This window comes from Cottoperca gobio, chromosome 15 (assembly GCF_900634415.1).
Source record: "Cottoperca gobio chromosome 15, fCotGob3.1, whole genome shotgun sequence".
Taxonomy (NCBI): Eukaryota; Metazoa; Chordata; class Actinopteri; order Perciformes; family Bovichtidae; genus Cottoperca; species Cottoperca gobio.
The window spans coordinates 17,465,424-17,485,800 of record NC_041369.1 but is presented as its reverse complement, the minus strand read 5'-3'; the positions used below and the strand labels follow the sequence as shown (position 1 = coordinate 17,485,800).

The window sequence follows — 20,377 nt, the reverse complement described above, 5'->3', positions numbered from 1 at the left end:
TAGCTAACGTCAATACACTTCCACACATGGTGAAACTAGATGCATGTATTCATTTCAGTTCACTCTTGTTCATTGTGTCATAAGACTCTGGCTGCACCTGACACATTTAATCATCTCCCCCCCCATGTGTCACACTGTCTCAAACACTGATGATATTTAAATTAAACTTGGTAAAGTGATGACACTGCTCTCTCGCATTTCCAAAGTGACTTTGATTGGCTGAGGGGGGAACACAAACACTGCAGATCAAATCAACGTGAAGATTTTTAGTGAATCTGATAACATGTTTACTACTTGTTGACAGCCAATTTCATTCTCTTTTTTTTTCGGATGCTGCAGTCAGTAAAATAAAAACAGTGGCAGGAACAGTGGCAAACTGGAGGGACTGCAACACAGAGTTCAACACAGGCAAGCATGATGCAACTCTGTGCAGCATGAGTATGAGAGCTGTCAGTCAACAGTCGCTGTTATTATATTGTAGTCTGAGGAAAGAAAGAAAGTAGAAGCATGAACTGTGTTTAGCAGAATAAATGTGAAAAAATATTTATTTTATTGATACATTCATTCATTTATATATATCTATATATATCTATATATGTGCACAATGTCAAAGTCATTGTCAACAACTGCATTTAAGGTGAATTTACTTCTTACAAGAATATTTGGGGGATAAATACTAATGACAGCAGATAGAACTTGCACTACAAGGCCGACGTCCACCAACATTCACATATTTTTCAAAGTAAACATGTAAAATGAACCGTCACAATTTAGATCAACTATGAAATTCTTAATGCATATCATAGCACAATGTAGGATTAAAAAACTGACATGCACAAACACGACAGGATTGTCTCATTGATTGCATTTAAGCTTACACCTTTTTCGCCGAGATAACACTTTCCACATGGACAAAGCTGTTTAAAAATAGTATTTTGGCAATGAATACAAGCTAGTAACAAAGTGCCATAGTGTACGTACAGTAATCTTATAATAACTAATATGTAACTAACAACAGGTTGTTTCATCTCTTCACAACACTTGACATAAATTAGTGCTACATGAAATACACTTGCTACATCAGGTTTGTAATAAGATGCGTCATAAACGACAGAGGATGTGTTTTTGGAACTTAAAAAGAACTCAAATGAACATTTCATTAAGATTGTCACCAATGTTCATCAGTGTTCTTCATGTAAAGTGCGCCCACATAATGAGCATGGCATGAAACAAGAGCAGACCCACCGGCTTCACATCCTGTTAAGTTAGATCAAAGTCCCACTGTGAGTTAACTCATCCGGTCCTGGTTGAGTCTTGTTTACTGAGCAGGGCCTCCAGTAGACGGAGCTTCGCTTTGAGGTTCTTGTACTGGCAGTACTCCTCCGCCATCGGCCCGCGGTCCTCCTTCTGACAAGCCCTGTGAACAAAAACATAATGTTTTCTTTGTTTTTCACAAGACATTGTTGAAAACCAAATGTTCCAGCTTTATTAAAGACAAAAATAAAATTCAAAAGCCAATTACAGTATATCTCAAAAGTGAGTACACCCTTTAGATTTTTGCAAATATTCTGTTATATCCTTTCAGGGGATAACATTATCCTACTGAAACTTTGATATAACTTAAAGTAGTCAGTGTGCTGCTTGAATAACAGTATAGATTTATTGTCCTTTGAAAATTACTCAGTACACAGCTGTTAATGTCTAAACAGCTGGCAACAAAAGTGAGTACACCCCATAGTGAACATGTCTAAATTGTGCCCAAAGTGTCAATATTTTGTGTGACCACCATTGTTATCTAGCACTGCTTTAACCCTCCTGGGCATGGAATTCACCAGAGCTGCACAGGTTGCTTCTGGAATCTTCTTCCACTCCTCCACGACGACATCACGGAGCGCACGGATGTTGGACACCTTGCACTCCTCCACCTTCCTCTTGAGGATGCCCCACATGTGCTCAATTGGGTTTAGGTCTGGAGACATACTTGGCCAGTCCATCACCTTAACCTTCAGCTTCTTCAGCAAGGCCGTTGTCATCTTGGAGGTGTGTTTAGGGTCATTATCATGTTGGAAAACTGCCCTACGGCCCAGTTTCCGAAGAGAGGGGATCATGCTCTGCTGCAGGATGTCACAGTATATATTGGAATTCATGTGTCCCTCAATGAAATGCAGCTCCCCAGTGCCGGCAGCACTCATGCAGCCCCAGACCATGATGCTGCCACCACCATGCTTGACTGTAGGCAAAACACATTTGTCTTGGTACTCCTCACCAGGGTGCCGCCACACACGCCGGACACCATCTGACCCAAACAGGTTTATTTTGGTCTCATCAGACCACAGGACATGGTTCCAGTAACTCATGTTCTTGGATTCATTGTCTTCAGCAAACTGTTTGCGGGCTTTCTTATGCATCGGTTTCAGAAGGGGCTTCTGTCTGGGGCGACGGCCATACACACCGATTTGATGCAGTGTGCGGCGTATGGTCTGGGCACTGACAGGCTGACATCCCACTTCTGCAACCTCTGCAGCAATGCTGGAAGCACTCGCACGTCTATTTTTGGAAACCAACCTCTGGATATGACGCTGAGCACGTGGACTCAACTTCTTTGGTCGACCCTGGCGAGGCCTGTTCCGAGTGGAACCTGTCCTGGAAAACCGCTGTATGATCTTAGCCACTGTGCTGCAACTCATTTTCATGGTGTTGGCAATCTTCTTATAGCCAAGGCCATCTTTGTGAAGCGCAATAATCCTTTTTTTCAGCCGCTCAGAGAGTTCCTTGCCATGAGGTGCCATGTTGTCCAGCATTCAGAGAGAATTGTGCCCAAAACACCAAATTTAACAGCCCTGCTTATCATTTACACCTGAATCCTTGTAACACTAACGAGTCACATGACACCAGGGCGGGAAAACAACATCATTGGGCACAATTAGGACATGTTCACTATGGGGTGTACTCACTTTTGTTGCCAGCTGTTTAGACATTAACAGCTGTGTACTGAGTAATTTTCAAAGGACAATAAATCTATACTGTTATTCAAGCAGCACACTGACTACTTTAAGTTATATCAAAGTTTCAGTAGGATAATGTTATCCCCTGAAAGGATATAACAGAATATTTGCAAAAATCTAAAGGGTGTACTCACTTTTGAGATATACTGTATTTTGGATGTGCTGTGTGTGTGTGTGTGTGTGTGTGTGTGTGTGTGTGTGTGTAACCTTCACCTGCCGGTCTGTGTGTAGAAATGCTCCTCAAACTCTCGGAGCGCTTGGTGAAGCCTCCTCTTCTCCGACCGGGTCATCCTAAGGTGATCCAGTAATTCTGATCTGTCAACAATGAATAAAATAATTTCCTATTATTGTCTGTAAATGTGCGCGCTAAAATTAAAGATGACAACACACAGTCTAAAGAAAAAGCTATTACATTACTAAAAGGTCATATTATCCTGGCCAAATTGTTTGCGATTGACGATAACATCCTGATAATCATCGAAATACACTTAAAACATATCAGAATCACTTTACCTTATTTATGTTGTTGTGATAAACAATTAATCAAACAATCTTAAATAAAGCCATCATAAGGTCCTCCTGCATAAATATGTTTTACTTCTCGACCATGATTTATCCCGATAATAAAACATTCTTATTGTGAGTGTGTTTTATTATTATCACACACACACACACACACACACACACACACACACACACACACACACACACACACACACACACACACACACACACACACACACACACACACACACACCACACACACACTACCTGGAAGCTTCATGTAGTGTTGCCATGGTGATGATCTGTGGCTGGAAACACTTCACCTCCTCCAGCGGGGACACCAGAGGTATTTCAGACATTTCTAATGAAGGCAGATGCAGCGACTCATCTGAAGACACACACCTGGGAGATTTCAGCCGGAGCGGCTGCAGCTTGGGGCTTCGCTGTTTGGAACCCTCTTCATCAGAGCCCTCCTCTTCCTCCTATACACACACACACACACACACACACACACACACACACACACACACACAGAGGGATCACTATTCTGTCGTAGTAAATAGAGAAACAGATGGTGGCGATGCTTGTAAAGCCACCATAGCACTGAATAGTCTGAACAACTCTATTTAGTCTGTTGGGAACTAGTCGGTATGGTTCATATTTCAATTAACTATTACTTAAACAGAGAACAGCAAGATTCAGCATTATCTGTCTGGCCATTATATATTTTGCCGAATGCACTGAGAGGTCTCACAATAGGTTGTTGTAGTTATCATATCTGGTCACTAGAGGGCAATAGAGTGACACTCTTCTGGATGCCATGTTTAGTTTTAGCCACATGAAGTAAACACATTTGGTTTGTGTAGTTTCAGAGATTTCATCATTCTTTTATTTGAAATTCAGTAGTAGATGTTCACTCACAATGGTCGTAATAACGGTTGCAGCAGCAGAAGAAAGCAGCTGCTTGAGAAGACGGTACCGATCGTAGAAAGGTTTCATCAGAGTCCGCTCCAGCCTGGTACTCTGAATGCACAAACAGAAAGCACTTTCTTATTGTTGGTAATACACAAATGGAAAGAACGGAGAAACAAACAATGCAACGAGAAAGAGAAGAGAACTAAATTACTAAAGTGGAGCCATCAAAGTAAAAATATAAACATGTACATGACAAACATGCAAGCGAGTCACGCAGGCTGGTCTCACCGGCCGTCCGTGCAGACTCTCAAAGTGGAGCAAACACTTCTGCAGGCTGTTCTTCTCCATCGTCATCTGGAAACTGGACATCTCCTGTGCACACAGGCACAGTTACATTATGTAACACACAGATTCTGAGTCAGAGCACCAAACCTATATGACAATATGTGTGTGTTTAGTGAAAGCACCTTAACGCTGTCAGGCAGGCCCTGCTCTCTGCGTCTTTCCTTCAGTCTGTTGGTTATGATATTGACCGTTTCCTCCACATTTGGTCTGATGTTGGTGTTGTTGTTAAGTTGCTGCAGCTCAGTCCCTGTTAGTGCTGCCTCCCTCTGGTCTATGTTGTTCCTGCATGTTTCAGAAGATGGCTTGAAGTCTCCTTGTCCTTTCACTCCGCCTTCTTCTGAGTGCCTCAGCTTCAGCTCTAAAAGAGGACAGCCGTTCACAAAAATATGGCATGAAAACAGAGACCATGTGATTCTAAAATAGGTTGTCTGGTAAACACATTGGTATTGTTGCAATAAGTACAGTAAAACAGTACAGTTGTTATTGTTATATCTTGTGACCCTTTGGAAGGGGACCACAAAACAAAACTGCTGCTGTGTAAAAAGTAGTTCAAACTCGCTCCACCTTGAACAGCCACAGCAGAAATATGCATTGATGCATCATTAATAACAATCTAATCATGTCATATATTATAAATGTCAGTCACAGGGGCCATTTTCTAAAGAACAAGTACTTTTGATACTTTAAGTACATTTAGCTGATAATACTTCAGTAGGATTTTAAATGCAGGTTGTTGTTGTTTATTTATTTATTATTTTATTTATGTGGTAGTTCTTGTACTTTCACTCGAGCAAAGACCTGAACACATTATCCACCACTGCAATCATTCATTCATGTGTTTGAGTGTTTATGGTTATGAACCTCACCTTTTAGCTGCTTGCGACTCTTGATGAGCTCCTTCATCAGTCTGGCCACTTCTGGATGGGCCGTCTTGTCGTTGTAGGCCGGCTGAAAACAACAACAACAACAACAACAACAAACTCGCATTAAGTACATGGAACTTTATTTTGACCAACATTGTGTTCTGTAGCAACACCATCAAACAGTTGACAAGGACCCATTGAGTAACAAAATGGAACTTTTCCAATGTGCCAGTAGAGGGAGTAACTCACTCTAGCAGGATGTTTGTGGTTAGCAGCCACAGTATCATTTCAGAACTTAAAATAACTCATTCACACTCAGCCACACACACACACACACAAAAGAAAAAAGATAAATCCCTCCCATGGCTCTGTGAGAGCTGGTTATTGGATTGGATCAACACTGAGCTTCACACTCTTCAGGCAATAAACTCCAATCCAATCGTGACACAGGCGAATCCAGCTGACCGAGCAACTCTTATTTCGTCCCTCACCTTATAGTGCTTCTCCTGTTCAAAATGCTCCTCGAAACGCCTGATCCTCTTCTTCAGGGTGTGAATGTGTCTGTTGAGCACTGAGATGGACACAGAGCCCTCGTCTGGCTCTGTGTGAACACTGCTTCGAGCCCTGAACACAGAAAGATGCATACAGTTCCATGAAGAACATACAATGAAGACCCTCCTGTAGAGCCGCTATTCCTAAATAAAGTTAGTGAGGAAACAGTTGCTTACATGCATATGTGTTGTGAGGCCGGTGGAGAAGGGGCTGTATCAGGGTCTAGGTTGTAGCGTAGGCTGTGACTGAGGTTCGGGCAGCGCGGCGAGGGAATGGGGCAGTCGCTCATCATAAAACGAGAGAGGAGTGGGCTGGTTTTAGAACCTGGTGGGCTCGGCAGGGTGTCATTTCCTGAAATCCCCTCAGAGAGAAGGGTGGTGGAGAGGATAGGACTGAACTCTGATGAATCAGGGGATGGGGTGTGTACTGTTAGAGAGAGGAAGGACAAAACATCAACTTAAATCTCTAATCATTTTGACTATTTCTCTTTTGAGTCTGTTAGATTATAAAGGAGAGTTTTTATTTTACTTAATAAAAGGAGGATAGATGAGACAAAACAGATCGATGTGAGAAAAAGGGAGGAGGGAGGAGGGAGGAGGGAGGAGGGAGGAGGGAGGAGGGAGGACACAAGGAAGAAACAAGAAGGAGTAAGGAAGGGGAAAGAAAAGAGGGAGACAAAAAGAAGGAGAATGAAAGAAGGACAAATGTCTTTCCTGGGGGGGAAATTATTCGGTCTATTTGCGACAAATACAGTACAATACTGAAGGGTTTTCATTTTCAGCTGTTATAATCTCTATGGTTAAAAAACACTTTACTGTAATGTTTAGCCAGAACAATGAAGGACATCAAGACAAAAAATGTAAAAAAAAAAATAGTTTATCGACATTAGTGCCTAAATATAACATATTATTGATGTCACAGGCGGCTGTGCTGTGATGCAACAGTAACAGCATCATACCTTGGTGCACCGTTTCTCAACTTCTCCAGGAAAGACACACCCAGGGAAATGATGAAGCTCATAGCTCGCTGTCAAGATCTATTTACTTAACGTGCACCACAGGAATTAAAGCAGCTCGGAAGACGCTTTGAATTAAACCGGATGATGAATTAGATACTATAAACAATAGCACTGATACAGTATATATGAAACAATGACAGGGATATGGGTTTGATTGACGTACTGTACTGTGAGCTTTGCTCATGATTTGTCTAAAATACATTTATGACAAAAGTAGATCAATTTAATTAATTGGGGGTGGGCTTTTACAACCCAAAATACATATTAATATTGGAAGTTCAGAAGTCAGTATATCAGCACTTCATTGCCATTGTCTTACCAGACTGTGATGAGTCGACCTGATCCTGATTTGGTGCGTACGACGGCGAGGGGAGAAGCAGCTTGTGGGTCAGATACAGGCTCTGCTCTTCTGTAAAAAGAGGCTGATGCTGGACAGGTAGGTTATCCTGAGCTTGGGGGTCTACCGGTGAAGACAGGGGTCCCAAGTCAGCCTCCAGGGCTTGTAGCTTGAGGGAGGGACTCTGGAAACAGAAGCAGAACATGGCTTCAGCCACAGGAGAAGTCCGAGAAATGCGTCGTAGTTTGCGTGGAGGGTAGTCTTCAACGTTTCACATGCTGCTTAGGAATCTCGTGGAAGTCCTGTAAAAGAGCATTTTACTCCCTCCTGTGAAAATAAATACTCTAGCACTGAAGCGAGGTTGGCCAGAGAGTTGCAGGAAGAGGTGAGATGAGAGGTTGCCTTGTCCTCCAGAGTCAGAATACAGTGAAGAAATCACTATGAGCAGGCTGCTTTTGCGGGTGGCTGAAAGTGCGAGGAACAAACTTCTCGAAAAGCAGACGCAAATCTTTGATAGTCCAAGGCTCCGAGTCACCGCAGATAGAAACGGTCGTTACAAGCAGCACATGTGAGGTGGTGCATATTTTCAGTCAACAGACTTTCCTCTGCTGTCGTGCATCAGCATACAGCGTGGGATCCTTGATGAGCCACACGCTGCATTTCCATTAGCAGTATCGCTGTGATTCCCAGATCACCTGATCTGCATGTGTGTGTGTATGTGTGTGTGTGTGTGTGTGTGTGTGGGAGTGTATGAGAGTATAGCTTGTCCCCAAAGAGAATCCCTAATTCCACATGGTGTTCCTCCTGACCGGCATCCCCGACACTACTGCTGCTGCTGAGCTGCCTCCACATGGATTATTCAACATGCGCGGAAGAAGGGGGGCAGCGGGAATACCACTCATGTCGGTGCGTGTGGTGTGGGTGTGCACGCAAGGGAGGAGAGAGGTACTGTATGTGACGAGGCGTTTCCAAGGCAACGTTATCAGACCGAGCAAAAGGAGAGTCACGGAGCCGGTTGCCTCTGTACGAGTGTGTATGTGTGTAAGTGGGTGTATATGCAATGAATTCGGATGCACAGTGAAACAATAATGTAATTGAGCTGCAGCCACAAATATTCTGAGCTCGGTGGGAAGGTTGGAATATAATGAAGACTTTTTATTTTATCATTTAGGAGCTCTGACATCATTCTCAGCATCAGCAGCAGCAGCAGATAAGAGCTCGGCTTTCTCACCCTCCTTAGCTGTTCATTCATAAAAAATAAAAAAACACTGCCTTGTGCGTCACGCAGAGGTGGAAGGGGGGGAGGGAGGGGAAGGGGGAGGCCGTTATTACTGAAGCAAAAACACCCACAGGCAAGCAAGATCACACCCAGCAAGACACACACACACACACACAGGTGCGAACATAAACACACACGTGCACAGATACACACAATCACTGGAGGTATCAGCGCTCCTGTTGTCATAGATACCCTCATCTTAAAAGAAAAGTGTTAATTTGTGTATCTAAAAGAGACTGTGGGGAAGGAGAACTTACGTCATGGCTGATGTTTCTTCCTCTGCAATCATTGTCAGGAGAACCACGACATCCTCCTCCTCTTCCTCCTCCTCCTCCTCCTCTCCCCTGAAGGAACAGACAGCATGCCCACTGATGAAGTCTCATTCCCGAAGCCCACTTACTGACAAGCGCCAGTGTGGGCACACACCCACATGTACACGCAGAAATGCAGGTTGCAATGACACGTATAGAGATAGTGCATTTCTTTATTTTTCAAATAAACTTTTTCAACAGACCCAGGTTATCTTTTACACATTTAAAAACATTTTGAAAGTAAATCATTGGTATGATAAGAGATTCTCCTCATTGTTATCATCCTACAGCTGTGTGAGCCTCAAAACTAGAAAAGGGCATCCTGAGTGTATTTTCACTTTTTCCTCCGTCAACCAAGCATTCATACCTCTTTGTCTAAAATCTGGTGGCGACTCGACTCTAAGGCTCTCTCAGTGATGGTTTTTTATGTGCATTAGTGCATTACATTTTGCTAGCTCGCAAGCCTACGGCTACAAACTCTCAGACCTGGCGATCTCAGAATGAGAGACTGTAGAAATATTTTGAAAGTGGCAGCCATGTGTGTCACAAAGGCCTGTTTACCTTACGTACTGGGGTTGTGGCTCCTGGCTTGTACTCTGTGCAGCACAACAAGCTGAAAAAACACATTTCTGTTAGAAACGGGAAAATATTGTACATTAAATATTAGTTAAAAAGCAATCCATCCACTTTCATACACATTGTGCTCCGTCTGTATTTATTATGAATATTGTATCAAATCAGGACAGCCCAGCGCTTTCTGTAGCTTTGAGGCCAAACGGTCATCTGGTAGTGCTGTTAAGGTTATGGCTTATTCATGTCTGACACTAATGAGGCATAATTTAGAAACCCTGTCCTGTGGCTCTGTGGAGGCAGCACAAACAAAAAGTCAGCGTGCACCCATGTTAGGGTCGACCTAATCTAGCTACTTTGTCTGCTCCGTGTGAGCCCCTGTGGCAAGTCAGTGTTATTTGGACTGGAATCATATCAAAACCATGACTATGAGCAGCACACTGCTCTGATAACCTACTTCTCAACTGACTGCAGGGCTGAGAGATGAGCTGGACTGAGATGAACCATGGAGCATCCAAAGGAATCAGATGAACTCAATTCTGATACATTTGAAATGCTCCAAAATGACTAACAATGGCCCCCTTTGTTCATGGTTCTTCTCTTTGACGTGAGATTGCCTTTGACATTTCAAATCGCTGATTTAGGAAAGTGTGGATGTTATCTGTCAAGCTGCTATAAAACCAGTACAAAGCAGAAACAATGGAGGGAAACACAACTGCAACAAAATGTCATCTTGTGTAGTCTTCGTGCAGAAATGCTCCTCTCACCTCTCTCTGTGGTGAGTCTGTGTTTGGGTGTTGCTCTGTGATTCATTCGCTATGCAGCTGTCTGAAATAGATGATGTTGGCCTTGCATCTGTGGAAGCCTGAAAAACAATTCAGTCAATGATATATAACCTTCCACTCACACGTTGAGCTAAAATGTACTCCACTTTAAACAATAAAGGCATAATTGTGCTTCTATAGAGAGTGTTTTGCTGTACAGGCAGCAGGGGACTGTACTTCTTTCCCCTGTAGATCTAGAAATAAAAGTAAAACATCATAGAAACAGTGAATGATATTGGGAGAGAGGGAAAGGGAAAGAAAAATGTGGGTGATGGGTGAGGAAGGTGTGCTTCTTTTTTCTACCTCTTCCTCCTCTTCTCCGTCTTTATCCTTTGATAGTGGAATCTTGTACTGAGAAAAGGTCCTGTGGAGAAAGAAAAACTGTGTTAATTAATATTGTATTGTCCACACTGCTGTCACCTTATCAAATGTATTTGATTAAAAAGGTGAAAACATCACCTGTGAGACAAAAGGAAGAAGCTCTCACCCTTGTGTGGTACACTCCAACTCCTGGAGGCTTCCGGGAGGTCTGCTCTGGTGAGGGCATTGCTCTGACCCTGGGTCAGGGGGGCAGGAGAGCACCCAGCCTGCCTCTGTGCTGTCACTGCTCTCGTTCAGAGCCTCCTGGTCGGAAATCAGCTTCTGAATGTCAGCGCTGACGTCAGAGCTGGTTTCACAACCCTGCGCCACTGTGTCAGGACTATGAAGAGAGAGAGAGAGAGAGAGAGAGAGAGAGAGAGAGATAGAGAGAGAGAGAGACCCAGGAGGAGGAAAGGAGAAGGAATCACTTCTAATGAGGCGTCTTTATAAAAGTGTTTATAAGAGAATATATATATATATTATATTTTAGATGCAGTATGTGTATGGATATATATAGATAAATATATAGATATATATGAATATTAGTTTATACAGTTAGATTATTTTATAGAACAGGATAATATAATATATAATATATTATAAGTAGTTATATACAGTATATATATTTATATACAGTAATATATATATATATATATATATACACAGTATATATATATATATATATATAAAATATATATAATATATATATATATATTATATTATATACAGTATATATATAAAATAATATATAAAATATATATATATATATAAAATAAATATATATATATATATATATATATATATATATATATATATATATATATATAAATAATATATATATATATATATATATATATATATTACATTTTAAGAAACAGTAAAGAAAGAATTAAATAATCCAACCAAGTCAGTAGAATATTAAACAAATATTTTAAAAATGGCACTAGAACAAAACTAAGATGGATCCATGTTATGTTAGCAGAAATACAAAACATGTAAAACAACATATTTTAAGTGTCTCAATCTGCATATCTCAAGGCTAACACGTGTTAAGCCTGGAATGTCCAACAACACACTCGGAGTAAACTGCTGGCCTCCACACCAGGTAACATCCAGCATCGTGACTCAGCAGCGCTTAATCTAATGCTACACTATGACACGACTCATGAAGCTCTAATGAGCTGCTCCCAGCAAAAACAAGCACAACTGATTTGCTGCGACGTAAACCAAAAACAGCCCATCGGTCACACGCTTGCTCAAAGCGGTGTACGACTCCAGAGCTGTAACCTACAGCAGATGGGTCAGTACAGCAGCGGGAACATACTAATGTTAGCTGATTTTAGGTTATTGTCAAAGAATGAGCCATGATGACAGCAGCCTGCATTTTGAACATAATTCACTTTTCTGCTTCAGATTTCACTTCCTCAAACAATCTCCATCTTAACAGAGCCCGATCAGACGAGGTCAAAACAAAAACACACTTTCCATGGAGGATTGGGAAAGATAGATAACGGTCAACAGTAATTGTAATGTAAACACTGTTGGTATGCAACATGCACACATTAGCCCCTCCTTCTCAAACCACAGATTTATTTTCGTGTAGATAACCGCATGCTAAGAATAGTTTTATGCATTATTGACACCTGCTCTAAAGCAACTACATTTCTCTTCTGCGTCTAGGAGCGCCATGCATTATCTCACTCACTTGTGGAGGACTGTAGCCCCATGGGTGTTGTCACTGATGAGACAAGAAAACATTTGCCAAAAACGTCTAAACTCACAGCAATATAGCGCTACCGATTTACATGTGACAGTAAACAGCACGCTGCCTTTTATCCCTGCCTTGGAGGGATGGAAAAGCCAAAGACATAGAGAAAAAGAGAGCAAAGAGGAGGAGCACTTCATGGTCAACAACACAAATGTCACCCTGAGGCAGAACGCTCACCACCCCCTTCAATTACCAGTGCACAGACACTCACACACACACACACACACACACACACACACAAGACACCTTACATAAGATGATAAATAAATACAATACAGCTGCATACATTCACACCAGGTTAAATGCAATGCACAGAATTACTGATGAAAGGTTCTATACTGATTTTCTTTTAATGACTACATAGGGATTATTCATGTGTATCGACCAACAAACCCCCCTTATATAACATACGTTTCTTGGCCTACATATCCAGACTTGACCTGAATGTGGATACTTTTAGGAAGAAATGAAATGACTTACATGGAAGAGACATTTATTGTGCATTAGCTTACTGAAAACCCTCTGTGCTTATTCTTAGAACTAAATCTTGTGTAAGTGGTAAGAGACAGACACCTGTTTGAAATCAATACCCTTTGTAGGTATAATTAGACTAGAATCAATATTGGACTGTGACATTAGTAGGCAGCATTGAGGTCTAGACATGACCAGACGGAACAGCGTTTCAAATGCCAGGCATTTTCGGGGAAAGGACAACATCCCGGTGACAAAATCCAGACTGACATGTGCAGAAGAAAATAACCGAAGAAAGGCCCATTCTTTTGTATTTATGCCAAATTTAACCTCAGACAAACATTGTTAACAAAAAGGACCTCCGAAGAAATGTGGTTACCTGTTCTGGGTCCTGTGCTGCTGCTCTCGTCATGAAGGTAATGACTAAATAAATACGCAAACAAAATACATTTTCACACCGCAGCAGTTATTTACTCTGGACGCCCTCAGGCTTGGACTAATAGGGAAAACTGTGTGTCTTAGATTTCAGACAATATATTAGATGTGGAAAGATAGACAGTTGGGATGATGCAGCATCTTATGCCTGCCAACGGATGAGAGTGGGAAGCTGTTAAATTAAAAATTATCGATATTTGTTTGCCCTACGAGTGCTAAACAACAAACTCAAGCGACGAGAACACACAAAACTGGCATGGTATAGCTTTTCCTTGACGCGTGAGCTTAGAATCTAATATCTGTAGGAGTTTCTACATGTGTGTATGTTGCGTCAAATGACCAGAGATGATGCACCTGCAGAGGGCGCCTGAATAGGAACTCCACATTCGGTAAAGATGAACCTTTTCTTTGCTCTGGGCTACTTCAAGATATTGTTCGTGTTTGGTTTTATTAAGCAGCGTGAAGACAAACTAACGGACGAAAAACAGCCATTTGGCAAGTGAGCAGCTGGATTAAGTGCATCAACATGAGCTGTGGAAATAAATAGAGGGTTGTGTCTGTTGGTGTACTGCTGTGCAAAGACCTGGACGGCCACCAACCCTTCGCTATGTCAGCTATGAAAGATACACACATAGTTGGACCTGAGCTCTTTAAACTGAGATGTGTGAGTAGTTCATTTACTGTCTGGTCAGTCTGAAATGTGGCCACCATGCTGCGGCCGCCACATATCAAATGTTGCTGGTAGTTCACAAGGATTTCATTAGTAATACCTCGTTTGTTTTCAATTAACATCATAATTAACCTGAATTCCACTCGGGACTGATCTGTTTTTATCACAAAGTAAACAGAAGCACAACTCATGTCTGATTTAAATGACAACAAGAAAGTGACTTTATCTCCATTAACTTCAGGCAGAACTCTCATCCTGCTAGACACACAACTACGCTCACATACATGGGTGACAGCCGCAAAATTAATCGGCAAGTGCAAGTGAATACATGTCGCATGCTGTCTAGGGGCGGACAAAAATAGAAAATATATAAATGTAATTTGATGTCTGCAACCTTGTGGCAACCCATCACAATTTAAAAATAGAAAAATAGCCCAGTAGTCTCAAGGTTCTGTGTGGGAAAAGTTCCCCACAAGCAGATGGCAGCTAGTATGTAGATCTAGGGGACTAATTTACCATTGGACTGAAAGTCAGCTGTACAAGCAGCTGCACTGGTTTCTGTTGACACAGGGTGTCACGGTTTCTGTAGGGAGTTTGGAAACACAGTTTGACATATTTTTTGACTTCCGTGAACAGAGTGAAAAAGAGCTCCAGAGGTTGGCCTTAATTCACTGTGAGTGACGTCTCAGCCTTAACACCAATGATACAACCTGACAACTGACTAAACGAAGCTGAATACACAGTGAACTACTACAGGGGGGGGGGGGGGGGAAGACAAGTCCTAAATATTCCCCAAAGACAAGACATAGAAAGGGAGAGGCTTGTGTATATTCACACCACATGCATGTTTAGTGATACTTTAACTGAGGTTCAGGCAGAAAAGCATCGGTAATTAATATCCATCTATGAATCTATCTGTAGATCTAGTGCAGTTACAAAGGTACTGATGCTGAGGGGGTGACAGTACCTGTTGAGTTGACATTGCATCATTATTGTTTGGTTAAAAGCACTGGTCGCTGACACTGAAGTGGTCTCTCCCGCCAACCTCGCCACACTATTTTTGTCTGAGTGACAGCTGCTGGATCTGACCTACCATGAACAACAAGAGTAAATACACACGTCACTATAGAGACAACAAAACCTCAAGCTCAGAGAAGGCAATTTAATACTGTTTTCAGGGTCATACCGGTCAAAGAATGACAAAAAGCCACTAGGTACAATAGGGCCTAGAACTATTTATTAAGAGTATGAATGTATTGACATTTATAGCAGATTTATGTCAGTACCTCCCAGATTAATATACATCAATTATACATAGTAATGTAATATATCATTTAACACATCCTGCAACCAGATAAGTGGATAAGCTCCATAGCTACTGTGTTTGGCAGTTTGCTGCAGGTCTGATGGTGCAGACTCAAACAGCCTCCTGCATGCATAGTTCCACTTCTAGATTAAAAATGTGTGTAATCTCCTGACAGCCCGCATACTGCATACGAAAATATGTCTATAAATAATGTTACTGTTGTGGCAGGCAAGAAGAAATATGCAAGACCTTTATAAATGAAATTCAAGACTTTTGCACCGCTTGACACCCTGTGTGTAATACGAGTTCAGATCTTGGCATAACTGTGACCCAGGTCAAATAGTTCTGTTTGTTGGTAAATGCTGGGATTATATCACAAAGTGTAAAAAGACAGACCATGAAATTCAATCAATGTGACCATTTTGGTCAAATGGAAGAAGAAAAAAAAAAACATGGTTCACCTCAAAGTGTGAAAGAGCAGAGAGCGTAGGAGGAGGGGGTGAGGAGGTGATCGAGGAGGCCACTGAGTCCTCGGCCGGAATTGGAAAGAGAACCTGCTGGTGCCTCAGAAGATGGTGCAACAGGGCATTACACACATTCTGCTCCTCCAGCATCCTGGGTCCTGCAGGAACCCTGCATAACAACAACACAATGTCACATACACTCTGTAGTGTGTGTTTGAAATAGTCCTCTGTTAAGTGGTGTAACAAACATAATGGAAAAGGGTTCCATCTAGTGGAAGGAGGCAGCAGTAAACTGAGATGAAGCGTTGAGACTGTTTAAAGTGAATCAAAATCTAACACACAAGAAAAAAAAAACATTTTCCACTGACCAAAATAAACAACCAGGCTGTAAAAGCAAAGAGATATGTGCAGCTTCGGGTCGTAACATTCCCAATACGGAGGCAAGCGCCACCTGAAATAGTCTTCACATGTTCACTTGAAAGCAGCTATTTGTTTAAAATATGCCATGCTGTTGTCGACATCTTCGCCTGTGTTTTGTTTGAGGATGTACATGATGTATACATGGTAGGTAAAAGTTAACATAGCATACACCCAGGGAAGGGAATGGGAAAAATGTGAGTATTAATAGATGTGTTTACATGGCATCCAGGTCATTAAAATGACAGGACAGCAGAAGTCTGCCACATGGATTACATAACAGACACATACGTGGAAAACAAGCTGTTAAATGGCTTGGATGACAAACATGCATGAGTTACTGGGCGGGGGCCAAATACGCTGTCACACATGCTTCATGGCAAGAACATGTGCTACGATGTCTGTCATACGAAGTCATTTATCTTAGATTGATATTAATATTATCTCGGAACAAGCTTAAACAAAACAACGCGTGTAGCTTGAAAAGCTTTCTTGGGTTAGAAAGTTGCTTTGTTCAGCTGGACATTATTGTGCAGCATGCATCTCTCAGTCATTCTCTAATCTTCTTCATTCACTTACAACATTCTTCTAATCCTCTCTTGTTGTTCTAATTCCTGTATAACCAGAAACAAATGCATAGGACATTCTCCAACTCTCTGCAGCTACAGCAACCCAAACCCACCCCCAACTTTTTCCAAGCCTCTGGTGCCAGCTCCACCCGCCCCGAACCAACTCGTCTTCCCCTAGCTATAACCATCTGACATTTTCCCCTCCTATGCAGAACTTTATGGCGTGACTAACACCACATTCCACTGACATGCTGTTAACTTTTGGAGAAAACAAGGCTGGCATAGATGAGACTAGGAGATCAAGGGATGGGGGGGGGGGGACACACAGTTGAAAGGGTGTTGACTGGGTAGAATGTCCTTTCAACTATTTCAAAAAACTGAAACAATAAAAGTCAAATTGTTAAGTGCGTCTCTCTAGAGATTGTGTTTGTTTACGGTGATGGCTGAGTTCTGTAAACAGGAGGGGAGAAGCAACCGACAAAGTGCTGATGATCGGCCTGTCTTTTTGTGTGCAATCAACTACAATCCACATCCACTTCCACTTCCTTGAGGGGACAAACCCGACTCCACCCCAACTGAACGGTGCAGCTGTGGAAAAATGGAGCTGAAAAACAACAACTGAAGCAGGTGAATTAGGCCAGACTTATTAGGTTGCTCTGGTGACAAAACAAAGTGTTTGTTTTTTTCTACATCTGTTTCTGACAAAGACCACTGACATTAACCAGCAATTGTGAAAGGAGCATTTGCGCTCTCATTTGTGTGATGTTCTTGATCATACTGTCTGCTCAAGTTAAATGTGACAGTGTCCCAGGCTGCACTGCTTTGATTGGAGGAACCTTGTGTTCCAGTGCAAGTCTGGAGAGGATTTGAATGTGGCATTAACAACAGCAACTTACTGAAATATACAAGGTCCGAAGATGGTTGCCAGATTTTCCACAGGCATGTGATTTGAATTGCTGTGAGCGGCCACTCTGGACAGGAAGTGGATGAGGTAAGACAAAATAATAAGGTTGTCTTCAGGGAAGTGGCGAAGGTTTTCTCTCAGAGACTGGTTTATATCTGCCTCAGCTGCATATCCTAAATAAAATAAGCAACAACATCACAACAACATTAATTTAAATGCACTTCAAACACTTTGGTATCTATGAATATTATATATATTATTCAGTATATAACCGGCCTCAGATTCCTATTAGTTGGTATGTTAACATACTGGACAAAGCACTTTTGGGCCGTAGATGAATTAATTATTACGATTAAAATTACAACTCACTTTATGCTGCTACTGTAGCTCTTGGGGTTCCAGAGGTACAGTGACATTTTCATTGAGCTCAGCATTGCTTTGATCAAATTTAAAGAACACCAATAACCGCAATAATTGAATCGTGAATATAATTAAGCCCGTTGTATAAGCCTGTGGCTTCTTGACCTCTCCTGTCACTTTGCTTATCTTTTTTCTTATCTGGGTTTTATGCAGTCTTGCGTGTTCAAATAAAATAAAATAAATACCTGTGAGGCTCAGAACCAGCTTTTTGCGCTGGGGTTCGGGCACTACGGGGGTTGGCAGCTCCCGAAAGAAGAGTTTGAGAAGCGATGCCACGGTGGAGACATCTCCCTCATGCTCGAGGTCCACCCTCTCTCCATGGTCTGACAGCTGCCTCAGCTGCCTGGTCCGTAGCACCGACCCACACAGGCGGAACAGACCTCTGTGGTGCATTCCTGTGATATGAGACAAGTAGATTCAGAGAACACATACAGGTGATGTTTGGGTATTGTTATGCATTGAGAGAGCAAAATAAAGATGGAAGGAAGGAGAAGGAAGGAGAAGGAAGAAGGGATGTGATAAAAGTGAATGAAAGAATAGCATAGGAGTCATGGAAGGATGTGCCTCACATACCATTCTTATCCAGGAACTCCACCATGTCTCTTAGCACAAGGGGTATGCCACAGATCATCTGCCCGTTCTCTCTCAGAGTTTCAAAGGAAACACCAAAGACACACCTGTCGGACAATGCATTGGGCTCTGGGCTGACCTTAGCACTGGGCCTGAGGATTCTCACTGAGGACGGGTCACTCTGCATGGAAAGAGGACATATGTGCATCAGCCGACTCAAATACAGAAATCTAATCGTCCCATCATTAACTTACTATAGTTGCATTCCTGGATGGATAGAGGTGTTTAGAAACAAATGCAGGTTGAATATCTAAAACTAGGTCCCTAAATTTGCAGGCAAGACATTGATATCTCCACACTGAATGGATTTTTAAAGGATTATAACATCAGTAGGCTATAAACTGTAGGTGGGTAATGTCCAGAGAAACACATACATTAGATATTTGAAAGGTCTCCTCAATGTGTCATAGGACCCTGGGGACATAGATACACTCGCTTATAATAGAAAACTTAATATGTGATCTAAATGTGTCCACTTCAAATACTTGAACCATGTTATGATGTAAAAAAAAAGTTAGCTGATTATCAATAAAATAACACACTGGCATATTTCCTCGATAAAAACGTCCACGTTCAGTAATTAAAGTACAATGCACTAGTAAAAGACAACAACAAATAGTTAAAGTTAACAAAGCAGGTTATAGCAATCAAAAATAATGTATATTTTCATGCATTTATTTATAATAAAACTGCAAAAGAGGCGCTAAGCTCCTCATATTTAATATTAACACATACACCCGCTGCTAAACTTACACAGAGCGATACTGAAGCACTTGCTCCCATGTTTCAGCTCACCGGACCGGGACAGCTCTCCATTTTTCAAATGTATCACGTATTTTTCCCTCCTCTACAAGATGCTCCACTTTTAGAAACTCTCAGAAAGTCCGACGCACGGCGAGTAAGTACTGTCAGCATCCTCACATCTCAACGCTAGGCTTACAATAAGTAAGAACCTACTGTTGTTAAAATGGAGTAGGGTCGGTTAGCTAGCTTCCTACCGTAATGTTAGCTTCCCCCTTTGAAAAGTGTTTATGTTGCTAGTCACGTGACGTGTAACTATGGTGACCGGTGATATGGTTGCCAGGAAGAGGAGAAGCAGGCTGGCTGAGGATAGAAAAGGTAGACTGACTTTGTATGAATATATAACTGAGAGTAGTTTTAAAAGTGTTCCTGTTATAATAATAATAAGCTAATACAAAAATAATTGAACATCTTAAAATAAAAAGGACAGACTGCTCATGGTGGAAAGGTATATTGGGTCTCTGTAAATTGTTGTCTTTATAAAAAGTGGCTTGAAATAACTTGTTATGATCTGGCGCTATATAAATGAAAATTGAAATGACTTGGCAAGAGCGATAGATTTGATTTTATGGGGTTTTATCAACAATGTTTCCGTAATATTCTAAAAATATAAGAGAGTTAGGAGAGGGACAGAGAGAT

At 41.6% G+C, this 20,377-nt stretch overlaps 1 protein-coding gene across 3 annotated transcripts; it reads right to left on the bottom strand.

Annotated features, from left to right (window-relative positions):
- Window positions 1–529: 529 nt before the first annotated feature.
- On the bottom strand, window positions 530–19,946 carry LOC115020343 (protein FAM13A-like). 3 transcript variants are annotated; one of them, XM_029450306.1, is made up of 21 exons: window positions 19,691–19,946; window positions 18,881–19,058; window positions 18,493–18,702; window positions 17,880–18,060; window positions 15,995–16,166; window positions 15,195–15,316; window positions 11,011–11,223; window positions 10,827–10,887; window positions 10,467–10,564; window positions 9,691–9,742; window positions 9,076–9,162; window positions 7,522–7,723; window positions 6,361–6,610; window positions 6,124–6,256; window positions 5,636–5,717; window positions 4,892–5,127; window positions 4,713–4,796; window positions 4,431–4,532; window positions 3,777–3,991; window positions 3,219–3,320; window positions 530–1,417 (listed from the first exon to the last, which is right to left on the bottom strand). In XM_029450306.1, exons 1-21 carry the CDS (start codon window positions 19,718–19,720, stop codon window positions 1,294–1,296), a joined length of 2,934 nt encoding a protein of 977 aa, XP_029306166.1. In that variant the 5' UTR covers window positions 19,721–19,946; the 3' UTR covers window positions 530–1,293. The 3 variants fall into 3 exon arrangements, with proteins under 3 accessions (XP_029306166.1, XP_029306167.1, XP_029306168.1); XM_029450307.1 differs by having other exon boundaries at window positions 19,733–19,946; XM_029450308.1 differs by lacking the exons at window positions 15,195–15,316; window positions 15,995–16,166.
- Window positions 19,947–20,377: the final 431 nt, after the last annotated feature.